General features: G+C 48.5%; 1 protein-coding gene across 1 annotated transcript; it reads right to left on the bottom strand.

Moving 5' to 3' along the window:
• Nucleotides 1-3,801: 3,801 nt before the first annotated feature.
• Nucleotides 3,802-12,286, bottom strand: LOC148812420 (carbonic anhydrase 4-like). Its single transcript, XM_088908622.1, has 8 exons — nucleotides 12,189-12,286; nucleotides 11,861-11,927; nucleotides 9,598-9,639; nucleotides 5,917-6,045; nucleotides 5,589-5,678; nucleotides 4,970-5,042; nucleotides 4,715-4,878; nucleotides 3,802-3,991 (listed from the first exon to the last, which is right to left on the bottom strand). Exons 1-8 carry the CDS (start codon nucleotides 12,284-12,286, stop codon nucleotides 3,806-3,808), a joined length of 849 nt encoding a protein of 282 aa, XP_088764748.1. The 3' UTR covers nucleotides 3,802-3,805.
• Between the last annotated feature and the right edge of the window lie 4,864 nt (nucleotides 12,287-17,150).

Genomic DNA, 17,150 nt, shown 5'->3' with positions numbered 1-17,150 from the left:
GTCTGGGGTTATTGTGTTCTTGAGTCCAGAAGGTCTCTTTAGTGTGAGATGGTCAGTGTGTAAACTGTGAGAGGCAGCAGTGGGACTCTGGTACAGGGGCTCCTCTGAAACCTGTAGGCCTCTCTCTTGTCTGGGAAATGGCTGCTTCTCTTCACATGTCAACCAGGCTGATGGGTCAGCAGGAAGAAACATTATAAAATCACCGTTTCTTCTTCTGTTTCCCTCTTTCCTCTGTCTGTGTTAATATTCCAGTTTTCAGAGCTGAACCTTTTTAACCTCCAGCCCCTCAAAGGTCATTTCCACCTGGAGTGTTTGTGTCCTGAACATCTTGCAATATCTTGGACTGGATAGAGAGTACAGGCCTAGTTCATGGTCTGAATTCAAGGAACCACCTGGACATCAAGTCTAAAACATCAGATTTATATATATATATATTACTCAGTACACACACTAGGAAGAAATACCCACCCCCCCCCCCAAAAAAAAAAAATTATTCAAAAGTGATTTTTCAAAATGTAGCACATGTAGATACCTATTTTGTCCAATATATTTCTACTATTTGTACTGGATAGGCTCTTTTTTACAGCCTTTCTATTCTCCAGGAATAAAACAATAAGAACTGAAAAGAATCTCTTTGATCTTCACTAGATTGACCTGCAGACGAAAGAAGGGTAGTATTTATTAAGTATTGAGAGTTTATACTTAAGTATTTAGTATCAGGAGAGTATTAAGTCAGTATTCACTGGTTATGCGAATAAAGCTTCTTGAATTTAATTGATTAAAACCTCCATTCGCTCTGATCATGTATTAGCCCCGCCCCTGTCTCTCAGTGGATAGAGATCACTGATTGACAGCTGGTGTCTCCTGTCAGAGATGCGGACAGCTAAGCGCGAGCAGTCTGAAGTCAGTATGAGCGCCTCTGTTTCTCTCAGGGTTTCTGGATGTGTTATTTCTGGTTTAAATTGAATACTTTGGATATTTCCTCACATTTTCAAAGTAAGTGTGAAAGCTTTCTTATATTTCAGTAAGGCTTTGCTTTTTCCACTATATTTTTTTTCTGTAACAAACGGGCATTATGCAGTCTTTGAATTCTGCACTTTTTTATTTTGCATCATCAGGAAAATGGTCTTAGAGAAGATGAAAGACCTGCTGAGCTGAGATTTGAAATAAACCGGTTTAACAGACAGGCTGTCCAGTTTCTTACAGTATACAGGTCGTTGTGGTGGGTTTTGAAGTGTATGAAAGGGAGTGGTCGGGCTGTAGTTTCTCTTGCAGTCTGGTTGGTCCTGTGTTCATTAATAATGTCGTTTAAAAAAATAAAGTTTCATCGCTGTGAAAACTAATGTTTAATGTTTGTATTTAGAGGACATTGGGGATCACTTCCATGTGTAATACTCAGTGAAACAATGACAGAAGATGTCGTTTCTCTGGAAGGGAAGAGAAGTCATTAGTAATTGACTTGTGTTTCTCTCTCGGTGTGTTTGGGGACAAAGACATTTCACAGTCTAATGGAGTTGAATTGGACTGTAATCGGCAGAAGCCTGTTGTGATGTTTGCTGTTTTATTCCCCAGCTGCTGTGACTCTGGACCCTGATACAGCTCACTGTGGGCTTAGCCTGTCTGGGGATGGGAAGAGAGTGAGACTGGGACAGAGGAAGAATCTCTCTGACAATCCTCACAGATTTGATTACTGTCCCTGTGTCGTGAGCAGGGAGGCCTTCACCTCAGGGAGACACTACTGGGAGGTGGAGGTGAATGAGTGGTGGAGAATAGGAGTGACCAGAGAGTCTGCAGAGAGGAAAGGAGATTTCAGCTTCTCTCCCCAGCAGGGTTACTGGTGTCTGGAGTCTTACCCTGGTTTCTGTGCTCTCACTGACCCTGAGACTGATCTCCCCAGCCGTCTGTGGCCCAGGAAGCTGGGGGTGTGTGTGGATATTGAGGAGAGGAAGGTCTCCTTTTACACAGTGGTGTCCAGAGCTCATCTCTACACTTTCACTGACATGGTCTTAACTCAGGGGGAGAAGATCTATCCTGACTTCTGGACTGTTGATTCAGATAAGGACCTTGAGCTGCTGCCTGCTGTCAGTGTGGAGATTAAAACCGTCACTGACTTATGAACACAGGCTGACTCTCTCCCAGCTCTCTGTCCTCTGAGATGATGTCATAAATTTAGTAGTAATTTTAGAAATGATGATGTTGTGTCATGTTTATACTAAATAAAAAAAATTAAACAGGGAAAAATAACATGTACCAGAGAGGGCGAGATAACTCACTACCAGCCTGCTGTACTCCTGACTTGTAAATATCTCTGGAAACCCTCCCATGTTTTTTTTTTCTAATTTTAAGAAAATAAACTTTTAAAAATGAAATCCTGTGTGAGTCTCTCCTGCGCGCACCGGAGGCTGTGAAGCTGCCAGAACGGGAAGGGACCCACTGATGTCACCACAGCCAGGAGGAATAGGGACTGTGACGCAGACAGGAAGTGGCTCAGGGTGTTTATGGGAGTTGTAGTTTGTAGCCAGCACTGTGTCTGTGAGCAGCTACAGCCAGTCTAATCCTTAGACAGGGTCACATCAGCATATTCTGTATTGTGTATTTTATTTCTTATTGGGTTTATTTTTCCTGTGGTGGTTTGTTTAGTGTGAGAGCAGTTTTATTTGGTCTCTGTCTCAGGGGGAAGTACGGTGTGGATGCGCTGTGTCTGTTACTCTTTTCTTTTTTCTTTATTTCAGTTCCCAATCAAGTGTGATAATCGGCCAGTGAAAACTCTGTTTTTCTTCATATGAAAGCCCAAAACCCTAAACCCAGCCCAGGGTTTTACATCTGTTTGGTGGCAGCGACACGTTTTTTTCTTCGTGGACAGAAACGTGGGCTTATAAAAAGCAATGAAGAAGTATGAAGAAATGTCGACCCACATCCAGTTCTTTCTGAAAAGAAGTCTGTATATCAGCTTCAAGAACATGGCTGGGCTGCTTGCTACAGACTCCCACCACCCTCTGTGTAAGGATGTGCTCCTGTTCTCAGTTTTAGATGCACTTCCAGCTAGTTTCCGCTCTTGTGCTCCAGTTGAAAGCCCTGAATCTAAAGGCTGTGGATGAAGTCACGAGGAAGACTCCCTGTCAGAGGCACCAGGATGAACCCAGTAATGGCTGGACAGTGACACCGAGGAGGTGGAAATTTCATCTGCGTGACAGGTGAGGTTGTCATCAGTAGGTGAGAATGAGACAGGGCCAGTGCTGGGGAGAGATCTGGGGGTCCTGGCAGCCACTAAACAGGGATTGTCGGGTCTCTGCACAAGCAGGTAGCTGAACTGTAACTTCAGCTTGAGGCAGTGACTCGCGTGCTAATGTGTTGAAGTCCTGTCGCAGGACAGGGGAGGGTGAGTGTGAGCTCGGGTTCGATGCAGAGAGAAGGTGCTGGCGTCTCTCCTCAGGCGGGACTGCCCAGCATTTATTAAATATTTCAAACAGATTCTCAAGCAGTAATAATTATTAAAACACAGAATAAGCAGGATGTGATACAGACAGAGCAGTGCCACCATGACATCACAAAGTCCTGATATGATTTCATGTGCTTCCAATATTACATCACATTTTCCAGAATTGACATCATACAATCCCCAAAAGACTTCACAGCCCCTGTAACTTACTGCGGGGATGTTATGTTTATGAGTAGGAGCCATGCAGCTGCACCCAAAGGAGAGAGCGATGAGTGGTCCTGACTCAGGAAGAGAGAGAAGAAAGATGTCTCAAATGCAGATGTAGAGTGAAAACAATTACTTTCTCAACAACGGCCCCCTGTTCCCTTAGCCAGACAGAACGTACAGCTCCTCTTCAGCTCCAGTGAGGAGCTGGTCAGGACTGCTTCCATCCCTGGAGCTCGCACCCAGGGCCAGCCCGACAGCAGGGGAGGAGAAGATACTGCGGCCATTCAGAGGCAAGACAGGGCGATAAACATCAGCCAAGTGCAGGACTGTAGTGAACTGGTCAATCTGGAGAGAGAGAGGGGTTAATACAGACACACTGACTGGACACTCCAGTACATTAACACTGCACTGAGAGAGAGAGGGGTTAATACAGACACACTGACTGGACACTCCAGTACATTAAAACTGCACTGAGAGAGAGGGGTTCATACAGACACACTGACTGGACACTCCAGTACATGAACATTGCACTGAGAGAGAGAGGGGGGTTCATACAGACACACTGACTGGACACTCCAATACATTAACACTGCACTGATAGAGAGAGGTTAATACAGACACACTGACTGGATACTACAGTCCATTAACACTGCACTGAGAGAGAGAGAGAGAGAGAGGTTAATACAGACACACTTACTGGACACTACAGTCCATTAACACTGCACTGAGAGAGAGAGGGGTTAATACAGACACACTGACTGGACACTCCAGGACATTAACACTGCACTGAGAGAGAGAGGGGTTAATACAGACACACTGACTGGACACTACAGTACATTAACACTGCACTGAGAGAGAAAGGGGTTAACACAGACACACTGACTGGACACTCTGGTACATTAGCACTGCACTGAGAGAGAGAGGGGTTAATACAGACACACTGACTGGACACTCCAGTACATTAACACTGCACTGAGAGAGAGGGATTAATACAGACACACTGACTGGACACTAACAGCTCAATACAAACATGTTTAAGACACACACACACGTCCGCCTGTCTCTCACCAGATCTCTGCTGACCCTCACAGGCTCCTGGAACACGGTCCATACCACAGCCTCATTACAGTCAGGGGTGGTCAAGGACCCCCTGTAGTGAAAGAACTTGGAGCGGTCCACCCCCCTCAGCAGCTTGTCCAGGGAGAGGGACAGAGCCAGAGTCTTAGTGGAACCTGTGGGGGAACGAGAGAGAGACGCATCCTTAACCGAGAGCGCTCGCTGATGGACCCTCACTGGCTGGACACTCCTCTCCTGTCACCTCACCTGTCCCAGCGACCTCCTTCAGGAGTGACGTCAGTGTCTTCCAGCCCTCAGGAGTGCCACCTGCCTCTGTCGCCTAGCAACCCAAAGAGAGGCTTTCTGTGCCCCAGTCTGTGGTTTTCATCTCCACATGACTGAGATCAGCTGGTCTCTGGACTGGACAGTGCCACTGGACACACACAGTGACCCCGGGGAACCCCAGGAGCTGAGAGCCTGCACACTCATCTTCCTGCAGGAACACTGCCCTCTGCTGGACACTGGGGCTCAACCAGACAGCTTTGCTGGCTCGACAGATGAACCCCATGTCATTTCAGACGTTCACTATCACATATCACTTCTCTGTTATCATGCCTGTCCTCTCTCTGTCCTCTCTCACTTTGTTCTGTCTTTCTGTGTCTCTCTCTCAATGTGTTCTCCTTCTCTCTGTGTCCTGTCTCTCTCTCTCTGTGTCCTGTCTCTCTCTCTCTGTGTGTGTCCTTTCTCTCTCTGTGTATCCTCTCTCTCTGTGTGTCCTGTCCCTGTGTGTGTGTGTGTCCTGTCTCTCTCTCTGTGTGTCCTGTCTCTCTCTCAGTGTCCTGTCTCTCTCTCTCAGTGTCCTGTCTCTCTCTCTCTCAGTACTGACCTCTATGAAGAAGCCCAGGACAGCAATGCCCTCAGGATCAGCCAGAGCTGCAGGCAAACTCTTCCCCTTCTTCACATGGACGATGTGCAGCTGATAACACAACACAGCACCACAGCAGTTACACAACACTGTGACACAGCACTGAATGCTGTAATGCAACATTGAAAACAGTAACACAACACAGCAGTTACACAACACTGTGACACAGCATTGAAAACACTGTCACACAGCCCTGGAAACAGTGACACAAGCCTGGAAACAGTAACACAGCCCTGGACACAGTCACACAACCCTGGACACAGTCACACAGCCCCGCGCTGCCCCTCACCTCCATGGGGAAGCGCTGGCCGTCCAGCAGGTGCTCGGAGCCGGGGAAGTCTGCGGAGTTTCCCGGCTCGGAAGTGGAACTGGACAGCGGAGTACCAGCCAGAGAGCCCCCCGCCACTGACCCCCGCCCCTGGCCGTAGGGTCACCTGCACTGAGACACACAGCCAGAGAGAGCCAGGGTGTCTCCCATCACTGCTCCCGTCACTGTGCCAGTCACACACTGCTCCCATCACTGTCCCAGTCACACACTGCTCCCATCACTGTCCCAGTCACTGTCCCAGTCACACACTGCTCCCATCACTGTCCCAGTCACACCCTGCTCCTGCCACTGTCCCAGTCACTCACTGCTCCCATCACTGTCCCAGTCACTCACTGCTTCTGTCATTGTCCCAGTCACACACTGCTCCCGTCACTGTCCCAGTCACTTACTGCTTCTGTCACTGTCCCAATCACTCACTGATCCTGTCACTGTCCCAGTCACACACTGCTCCTGTCACTGTCCCAGTAACACACTGCTCCCGCCACTGTCCCAGTCACTCACTGCTTCCGTCACTGTCCCAGTCACACAATGCTCCTGTCACTGTCCCAGTCACACCCTGCTCCTGTCATTGTCCTAATCACACACTGCTCCTCTAACTGTCCCAGTCACTCACTACTTCTGTCAATGTCCCAGTCACACACTGCTCCCGTCACTGTCCCAGTAACACCCTGTTCCCATCACTGTCCCAGTCACACTGCTCTCGTCACTGTCCCAGTCACACACTGCTCCCGTCAATGTCCCAGTCACACACTGCTCCTGTCACTGTCTCAGACACTCACTGCTCCCGTCACTGTCTCAGTCACACACTGCTCCCATCACTGTCCCAGTCACACACTGCTCCCGTCACTGTCCCAGTCTCTCACTGTTCCCGTCACTGTCCCAGTCACTGTCCCAGTCACACACTGCTCCCGTCATTGTCCCAGTGACTCAGTGCTCCCGTCACTGTCCCAGTCACACACTGCTCCTGTCACTGTCCCAGTCACACATTGCTCCCATCACTCTCCCAGTCACTCACTGCTTATGTCACTGTCCTAGTCACACACTGTCTCGGTCAGTCAGTGTCTCAGTCAGTCTCTGTCTCGGTCAGTCTCTCACTGTCTCGGCCAGTTACTGTTTCAGTCAGTCTCTGTCTCAGCCAGTCTCTGTCTCAGTCAGTCTCTGTCTCGATCAGTCAGTGTTTCAGTCAGTCTCTGTCTCAGTCAGTCTCTGTCTCAGTCACACACTGTCTCAGTCAGTCTCTGTCTCAGTCAGTCAGTGTTTCAGTCAGTCTCTGTCTCAGCCAGTCTCTGTCTCAGTCACACACTGTCTCAGTCAGTCTCTGTCTCAGTCAGTCTCTGTCTCGGTCAGTCAGTGTCTCAGTCAGTCTCTGTCTCAGTCAGTCTCTGTCTCAGTCAGTCACTGTCTCAGTCAGTCACTTTCTCAGTCAGTCTCTGCCTCGGTCAGTCTCTCACTGTCTCAGTCAGTCTCTGTCTCAGCCAGTCTCTGTTTCAGTCAGTCTCTGTCCCAGTCACACACTGTCTCGGTCAGTCTCTCACTGTCTCGGTCAGTCTCTGTCTCAGTCAGTCTCTGTCTCGGTCAGTCTCTCGCTGTCTCAGCCAGTCTCTGTCTCAGTCAGTCTCTGTCCCAGTCACACACTGTCTCGGTCAGTCTCTCACTGTCTCGGTCAGTCACTGTCTCAGTCAGTCTCTGTCTCAGCCAGTCTCTGTCTCAGTCACACACTGTCTCAGTCAGTCTCTGTCTCGGTCAGTCTCTGTCTCGGTCAGTCTCTCGCTGTCTCAGCCAGTCTCTGTCTCAGTCAGTCAGTGTCTCAGTCAGTCTCTGTCTCAGTCAGTCACTGTCTCGGTCAGTCTCTGTCTCGGTCAGTCTCTTACTGTCTCAGTCAGTCTCTTACTGTATCGGTCAGTCTGTGTCTCAGTCAGTCTCTGTCCCAGTCACACACTGTCTCGGTCAGTCACTGTCTCAGTCAGTCAGTCTCTGTCTCAGTCAGTCAGTGTCTCGGTCAGCCAGTCTCTGTCTCAGTCACTGTCTCTGTCTCAGTCAGTCTCTGTCCCAGTCACACACTGTCTCGGTCAGTCTCTCGGTCACTGTCTCGCTCAGTCACTGTCTCAGTCAGTCTCTGTCTCGGTCAGTCTCTGTCTTGGTCAGTCTCTCACTGTCTCGGTCAGTCACTGTCTCAGTCAGTCTCTGTCTCGGTCAGTCTCTAACTTTCTCAGTCAGTCACTGTTTCGGTCAGTCTCTGTCTCGGTCAGTCTCTCACTGTCTCAGTCAGTCTCTGTCTCGCTCAGTCTCTGTCCCAGTCACACACTGTCTCGGTCAGTCTCTCACTGTCTCGGTCAGTCTCTGTCTCAGTCAGTCTCTGTCTCGGTCAGTCTCTCGCTGTCTCAGCCAGTCTCTGTCTCAGTCAGTCTCTGTCCCAGTCACACACTGTCTCGGTCAGTCTCTCACTGTCTCGGTCAGTCACTGTCTCAGTCAGTCTCTGTCTCAGCCAGTCTCTGTCTCAGTCACACACTGTCTCAGTCAGTCTCTGTCTCGGTCAGTCTCTGTCTCGGTCAGTCTCTCGCTGTCTCAGCCAGTCTCTGTCTCAGTCAGTCAGTGTCTCAGTCAGTCTCTGTCTCAGTCAGTCACTGTCTCGGTCAGTCTCTGTCTCGGTCAGTCTCTTACTGTCTCAGTCAGTCTCTTACTGTATCGGTCAGTCTGTGTCTCAGTCAGTCTCTGTCCCAGTCACACACTGTCTCGGTCAGTCACTGTCTCAGTCAGTCAGTCTCTGTCTCAGTCAGTCAGTGTCTCGGTCAGCCAGTCTCTGTCTCAGTCACTGTCTCTGTCTCAGTCAGTCTCTGTCCCAGTCACACACTGTCTCGGTCAGTCTCTCGGTCACTGTCTCGCTCAGTCACTGTCTCAGTCAGTCTCTGTCTCGGTCAGTCTCTGTCTTGGTCAGTCTCTCACTGTCTCGGTCAGTCACTGTCTCAGTCAGTCTCTGTCTCGGTCAGTCTCTAACTTTCTCAGTCAGTCACTGTTTCGGTCAGTCTCTGTCTCGGTCAGTCTCTCACTGTCTCAGTCAGTCTCTGTCTCGCTCAGTCACTGTCTCAGTCAGTCTCTGTCTTGGTCAGTCTCTCACTGTCTCGGTCAGTCACTGTCTCAGTCAGTCAGTCCCTGTCTCAGTCAGTCAATGTCTCGGTCAGTCCATCTCTGTCTCAGTCAGTCAGTGTCTCGGTCAGTCTCTCACTGTCTCGATCAGTCACTGTCTCTGTCTCGGTCAGTCTCTCACTGTCTCAGTCAGTCAATGTGTGTGTCAGTGTTACCTGTGTGTCCGTTGTTGGTCAGCTCTCTCATGATGTTCTTCTCTCTGTACCCAGTGAAGGTCAACTCAGTCAGATTGGGGTCAGTGGTCACTCTGGAGGTCCTGATGTCCACAGGAGACTGACGTTGCCCATTGCAGTGACCAAAAGGCCTGGATACCCAGGCAGAAGGGCCTGTAACAGGGACACAGTGCCTGTGTACACTGATCGGTTGTGTAGACAAGAGACTGGACCTCAGTCAGGCCATTCCTTAACCAATCATCATTCAGGGTCATTAATCAGAGCATTCCTTAATCAATCACTGATCAGGATTTTATTGATTAGATGATTCACTCTAGTGTCTTACCACACTGCCCGCGATGGTAGCACCAGTCACACTGATGAGACTCTGAAAACAGAGTGTTACAAGAGGCAAATTCTCAGGACAACTGGTTTCCTGCTTTCTTACGACACTCAGAATTACACCTCCCATCCTGTTACTGAGGTTTGCAGTGATCTCCTCTCTCACTGTGTCTCCTGTCCTGTTGTGTGTGTTTATCACTGAGATATTCTCTGTGATCTCCTCTCTCTCGCTGTGTCTCCTGTCCTGTTGTGTGTGTTTATTACTGAGGGATTCTCTGTGATCTCCTCTCTTTCACTATGTCTCCTGTCCTGTTGTGTGTGTTTATCACTGAGAGATTATCTGTGATCTCCTCTCTTATTGTGTCTCCTGTCCTGTTGTGTGTGTTTATCACTGAGGGATTCTCAGTGATCTCCTCTCTCTCACCGTGTCTCCTGTCCTGTTGTGTATTACTGAGAGATTCTATGTGATCTCCTCTCTCTCACTGTGTCTCCTGTCCTGTTGTGTGTTTTATTACTGAGGGATTCTCTGTGATCTCTCTGTCTTCAGGTATTCTTACTCCAGTCTGCAGGTGCTCTGTTGAGATGTGGTATCACCTGTGGGATCACAGTGTGGTTTGGCAGCAGCTTGATGTCTGACTGGAATGTGTCACAAGGTTGATCAGTTTGGCCCAGTCCATTACCCTCTGGTAAGCATTATAGGAGCACAAAGACACGGATCTCCAGACTCAGAGACAGCTTCTTCCCTCAGGATGTCAGCTTGTCTAATTCTACAGTGACTCTACAACTGCACACTGCTTGTGCTGCCTTTTATCTGTGTGTTATTCAGCTTCGTTGTTGCTGCTGCTGTTGTTGTGTGTTGAAGTTGGTGTTTCCTCAATGTCTTTGTATTGGAGCCTACATGCAAATAAGCATCTCATTGCGCTTGCGCCTGTGGCAAATAAACTAAACTGAAACTGCTCTGAGATTGTGTCTAATTAGATTGCTGATTGAATACTCAATAGAAATGTATATCACTCTGAACCACAGCAGAGCTTCAGTTCCAGCTCAGGATCTAAGGAGCAGGAGGAGTGAGAATAATACTCACTGGCCCTCACTGAGGACAGCAGCCCCAGACACAGCAGGAGGAGAAACACATCCATCTGTTAGAGAAAACCAGACAGATGAGTCTGTATCCCTTAACACACAGCTGGTCACTGAACACAGACGAACCCCAGTCCAATCGGGGCAATACAGCAACCTACACAGCCACACACAGCACTGAGACTTTCTGTCAAGTACTGTAGTAAGATATACTTTGTTATTGTGTGGTGAAAGCACAGTACAGTGCAGTAAAACCCAGTGAGATTGTAAAAGAGTTGATTACAGGTAAAGTCCAGCGAGATTGTGGTAAAACAGTCCATTACAGGTAAAGTTCAGTGAGATTGTGGTAAAAACATAGTTCAGTGCAATACACCCCAGTAAGATTGTGGTAAAAACACAGTACAGTGCAATACACCCCAGTATGTTTGTGGTAAAACACAGAACAGTGGAGTACATCCCAGTGAGATCGAGGTAAAAACACAGTACAGTGCAGAAAAGCCCAGTGAGATCAAGGTAAAAATACACTACAGTGCAGTAAAGCCATGTGAGATTGTGGTAAAAATACAGTACAGTGCAGAAAAGCCCAGTGAGATTGTTGTAAAAACACAGTACAGTGCAGTAAAGCCCAGTGAAATGAGGGTAGAAACACAGTACAGTGCAGTACAGCCCAGTGAGATTGTGGTAAAAGCACAGTACAGTGCAGTACAGCCCAGTGAGATTGTGGTAAAAGCACAGTAGAGTGCAGTAAAGCCCAGTGAGAGTGTGGTAGATGAGACAGCAGATCAAAGGAGACACACTTACTCTGGGGGTCACTGTGGTGTCGATGTGCCCACTCACTCAGCTCTCGGTGTGAGCCCGTCTGTGGGCTGTGCCGCTCTTAAACCCTGCAGACAGCCAATCACACACAGAGCTGTTCAGCCCCTCTCGCCCGCTTGATTTCACATAACTGATCTGAAAGTGCCGCCCAGCTTCAGTAGCATGGCTGGGCAGCTTGTTCCACGCTCCCACCACCTTTCGCGTAAAGAAGATCCTCCTGTCCCGAGGTGAGTCAGGGATCGGTCTCCTGTCTTTTCTGATTCCATCTCCGCAGCTGTGTGTCGTTCTCATCTTGATGAGCTGCTGCACTGGCGCTTGTGTGATTCGACCCCGATTAGCGCTCCCAGACTTTCCAGATAACTCAGGCGCACCTGATAGCTCTGCAGACTCCCCGAATCTGATTTCCAATCACCCTGGGGGGGAGACAGCAGGACAAAGCTGGAATTGAACAGACGAAAGAGCAGCTAGACCTCAGGCACTGAGCAGGGGTGAGCATGTGCGCCTTGTAGCGCTGAGGTCCTGGGGTTCAGCTCCTGGGGTGCTGTGTGTGTGGAGTTTGCATGTTCTCCCCATGTTCATATGGGTTTCCTCCCACAGTTCAAAGACACACTGGTAGGATATTGGCCTCTGGGAATATTGGCCCTGGTGTCAGTGTGTGTGTGTGCCTTGTGATGGACTGGCATCCTGTCAAGGGCGTACCCTGCCCTGGGCCCGTTGCTTGCTGGAATAGACTCCTGCTCCCTCACGACCCTGAGCTGGAAGAAGTGGTGCGACAACGGAGGGATGAATAAAATCATGAGCCTTGAGTTGACAATCCTCCCCAGCTGTAGAACAAGGACAAAGTCCTGTTTTAGAGTATAGTGTACTGTTGTGGTCAGCATGTTACAAAACAAAAGATGCTGCTGCACTGGAATAATTCCAGAGATGTATACCATACTGACAAGCTGAAGGAACTGAGTCTCTTAAGTCTGAAGGGAGTGTCCCACACTGACAGGCTGTAGGAACTGAGTCTCTTTAGTCTGAAGGGAGTGTCCCCCACTGACAGGCTGAAGGAACTGAGCATCTTTAGTGTGAAGGGAGGGTCCCACACTGAAAGGCTGGAGGAACTGAGTCTCTTTAGTCTGAAGGGAGTGTCCCCCACTGACAGGCTGAAGGAACTGAGTCTCTTTAGTCTAAAGGGAGTATCCCACAGTGACAGGCTGAAGGAACTGAGTCTCCTTAGTCTGAAGGAAGTGTCCCACACTTTGAGGCTGGAGGAACTGAGTCTCTTCAGTCTGAAGGGAGTGTCCCACACTGACAGGCTGAAGGAACAGAGTCTCTTTAGTCTAAAGGGAGTGTCCCACACTAACAGGCTGAAGGAACTGAGCATCTTTAGTGTGAAGGGATGGTCCCACACTGACAGGCTGGAGGAACTGAGTCTTTTTAGTGTGAAGGGAGTGTCCCACACTGATCAACACAGCTGAATTCTTCATAATAAACAGTAAGACACAAGCCAGAGGACAGCAGAGGAAACGTTGGGGAAGAGCAGTTCAAACTGTGACCAGAGGGCTCCCCCTGTGGTATTATCATGAAAGGGTATGAGTGACCATGGCATGTGCTTCAGAACTATAGAACGCTTCCACACGTGGCACAGTGGCTATTTCTGATTAGGTGAACCTCCTCTTTCAGGAATTCTGAAAAGACACATAATCAGCCCAGATTAGAAATGAACATAGGTCAAGTCAGGTCAGGTTTGAAATTCTCTCACCCCTCAGAACGGTGTCTGTGCTGACACACGAGACAGACTGAGGCTTTACTGGGAGTATGAAAGCCCCTGGAGAAGGTGTGAATGCAGAGATTAACAGGGAAGATGCTCCTCTGTGTTCCTGTTGTTTCATGAACGACCATCTGAGACTCAAACTGTCTTTAATTCTTTCTGGTTTAAAGACACTGCAGCTCCCAGAAGTTTTCTGAAACTTTAGTCATTTCTGGTTCACTGCTGGAACTCCCAAAAGTCCTCAAAGTGGAAGAGTATCCAAGCAATGCAGACGTTCAAGATAGTTTCTGGTTTTAATGACCTCTTGTCACTACAGTAAAGTTCTTACACACAGTAAAGTAAGTAACTGCGGTTTTATTCCATGTTCAAACAATTAACTTGAACCTCATTACTTTCTTAAAGAACATATTATTCTCTGACCCTTGAACTACAAAACCTCACCTACAGAATTCTATTTAAGCCCCCAAAAGTCCCTTCCCTTTCAACTTAGTTCCTTCAATGTATCCCAAATTCCAATCTCCAAACAAAGGCACTAGAACTGTCTTTGCCAAGCCCTGTGTACTGTACTGTAGAAACCAGCTCTAGGGCCAATGGAACCCCGTGAAACTGTCAGTTGGCCCTCTGGTGTCACACAGCTTCCTGGTATTTGTAGTCCTGGCTTGTAGTCTTCAGCTCCAGCTGCCCGTCCAGGAATTCAGTCTCTGTGAATCAACAGCTGTAGGAAAACACAGTGAGAAGCAGGTGGAGAGGAATCCTGCTGAATCAGGGCTGAGGTCTTCTTTCTCAACCGCGGGCCGTTAGCAGGCTCGCACCCTTGCGAAACACCACATGATTCGGGGTTAATAACGGCTTGGTTTTTTCAGCACAGCTTGTGCAAACCTCTTGCAACTTCCAAGAATAACAAAATCTTAAATTTGTGAAATCATGATTCAGGATGCACTTCTTTTAAATATCGCTACTGCTGTTGATACTAACAATCCCAATGATAATACTGAAACACCAATAAATAATATTGATGCTCATTAAGGGTAAAGGTGTTGGTATAGGATTTCACTATAGATGCAAGAATATACAGCTGGTAACACTATAGAAATATAGATGGATGACAATACTAATGCTAATCTTGACACAAATACTGATATTAAAAATGATACTGAAATTAGTACTAATGATGATACTAATAACTGATAATAACTGATAACTGTTAATAACTGATATTAACACTAATAGAGAAAATAATACTGAAACTGATACTACTGATACTAACACTGATGATACCTTTCATACTGACAATACTAATGATCTCCCTTCTTGTATGAATTGGCTGCCCAAAAGATAATGGAAATCAACCTCTCTACTCTACAAGTACAGTACATCAGCAAATTTGGGGAGAGTGTCTTTAGTTTTAGGATTCCAGAAATAATGGGAATTATCCATCCATCTACTCTCTAACCTTGGCATCTGCTTCAGGGTTCCGGGAGGGCAGAGCCTATCCCATCAGGCAGTGGGCTCAGGGCAGGGTCCAGCCTCGAGGAGAGTCCAATCCATCACGGGGCAGCACACAGACACAGACACGAGAACAGGGGGCCAGTTTGCTCAGCTTTGCTAAGTCACCTAGTCTCCCGGGATATCTCTGGGCTGCTGGAGGAAAGTGGAACTCCAGAAGATAACTCAAGCAAACACAAGAAGACCTCCATACACACAGCACCCCAGAACCTGAGTCCACAACCCCAGCTCTGTGAGGAAGACATTCAGCACCACCACCACCCCCAGTCTTCCCATTTCTGATTTATGAAGAGAAGGGGCTGCTGCAGAGCGGCTTGTGCAAGATGACCAGACGTGTGGTTTCAGGTTTAAGGACGGAAACGAGCCCAGTCACTAACGAACTCACTCCCCCAGCGGGCAGTGAGGCAACACCAGAGGGCTGAAGAGGGGAATTCTTCTTGATCACGCCTGAGTTGTACGAGTTGTTCACAAACCCCGCACTCCACCTTCAACTAGATGTTCGGTTAGGGGATTGATTTGATCATCATTGAAATAGCGATGAACTTGTAAATGTTAACAATAGCAATAAGCAGCAGAAACTGTACAAAGGTCTGTGCTTCTCCAGTGCACATCGACCATGTCTGATCGCTGCTCCAAAGATATTTACTGTGCTTTCGCTTCCAGTCTCTGTTGGGATTTTTCTAATTAAAGAGAAATTTATCAATTTTAAATTCGATACCTTCACAGTGTGAAGTGACCCAGGCTGTGATCATGGGGAGGCCAAGAAGAAAGCTGTTGAGTATACTCCTATACTCTGGAAATGCCATACTCTGATACTCTCAGACTCCAATAATCTCAAATTCCTACAATATGAGAGGAATATGAGAGTATAGGCATACTCCCATGTGCCTATACTCTCATACTCCTGAATGCCCATACTATCAGACTCCCATACTGCTTTAATCCCATACTCTCATACTCTCATTCTCCAGTACTCCTATATTCCCAAACTCCTATAATTGTGTACTTCCACACTCCCCTACACCTATACTCCCATATTCCTGTCCTCCAATTACTCCATTACTTCTATACTCCTATAATTCTTTAGAATTAATAATAATTAATAATTGCTTGCATTTATATAGGGTTTTTCTGGACACTCAAAGTGCTTTACAGGTAATGGGGACTCTCCTCCACCACCAGTGTGCAGCCCCACCTGGATGATACGACAGCAACCATAGTGCGCCAGTACACTCTCAACACATCAGCTATCAGTGGGGAGGAGAGCAGAGTAATGATATATATCTTATCTAGTACCTAATGGATTGAAAAATCAGAGACGTTGGGCTCAATGAAGTGAAAAGGCTCTTCGCTGGGATCACCCCCAGGGCTGCAGCTGTAAAGCTACGGGGCTCTGTGTCCAGTAGTAGCTGGAGAAGGTCAGTGCTCTGTGTCCAGCAGCAGTTAGGAGGGCCAGTGCTCTGTGTCCAGTAGTAGCTGGAGAAGGTCAGTGCTCTGTGTCCAGCAGTAGTTGGGGAGGGTCAGTGCTCTGTGTCCAGTAGTAGCTGGAGAGGGTCCGTCTTCTGTGTCCAGCAGTAGCTGGGGAGGGTCAGTGCTCTGTGTTCAGCAGTAGTTGGGGAGGGACAGTGCTCTGTGTTCAGCAGTAGCTGGGGGTGGGTCAGTGCTCTGTGTCCAGCAGTAGTTGGGGAGGGTCAGTGCTCTGTGTTCAGCAGTAGTTGGGGAGGGTCAGTGCTCTGTGTCCAGCAGTAGTTGGGGAGGGTCAGTGCTCTGTTCCCAGCAGTAGTTGGGGAGGGTCAGTGCTCTGTGTTCAGCAGTAGTTGGGGGAGGGTCAGTGCTCTGTGTCCAGCAGTAGTTGAGGAAGGTCAGTGCTCTGTGCCCGGCATTATTTGGGGAGGGTCAGTGCTCAGTGTCCAGCAGTAGTTGGGGAGGGTCAGTGCTCTGTGTTCAGCAGTAGTTGGGGAGGGACAGTGGTCTGTGCCCAGCAGTAGTTGGGGAGGGTCAGTGCTCTGTGCCAAGCAGTAGCTGGGGAGGGTCAGTGCTCTGTGTCCAGCAGTAGTTAGGGAGGGTCAGTGCTCTGTGCCAAGCAGTAGCTGGGGAGGGTCAGTGCTCTGTGTCCAGCAGTAGTTGAGGAAGGTCAGTGCTCTGTGCCTGGCAGTAGTTGGGGAGGGTCAGTGCTCTGTGTTCAGCAGTAGTCTGGGAGGGTCAGTGCTCTGTGCCAAGCAGTAGCTGGGGAGGGTCAGTGCTCTGTGTCCAGCTCTAGTTGGGGAGGGTCAGTGCTCTGTGTCCAGCAGTTGTTGAGGAAGGTCAGTGCTCTGTGCCCATTAGTAGTTGGGGAGGGTTAGTGCTCTGTGTTCAGCAGTAGTTGGGGGAGGGTCAGTGCTCTGTGTCCAGCAGTAGTT

Source organism: Atractosteus spatula (assembly GCF_055471065.1).
Source record: "Atractosteus spatula isolate fAtrSpa1 chromosome 10 unlocalized genomic scaffold, fAtrSpa1.hap1 SUPER_10_unloc_3, whole genome shotgun sequence".
NCBI lineage: Eukaryota > Metazoa > Chordata > Actinopteri > Semionotiformes > Lepisosteidae > Atractosteus > Atractosteus spatula.
Note: the sequence above shows the minus strand (reverse complement) of the source record. Positions and strands in the feature narration are given on the sequence as shown.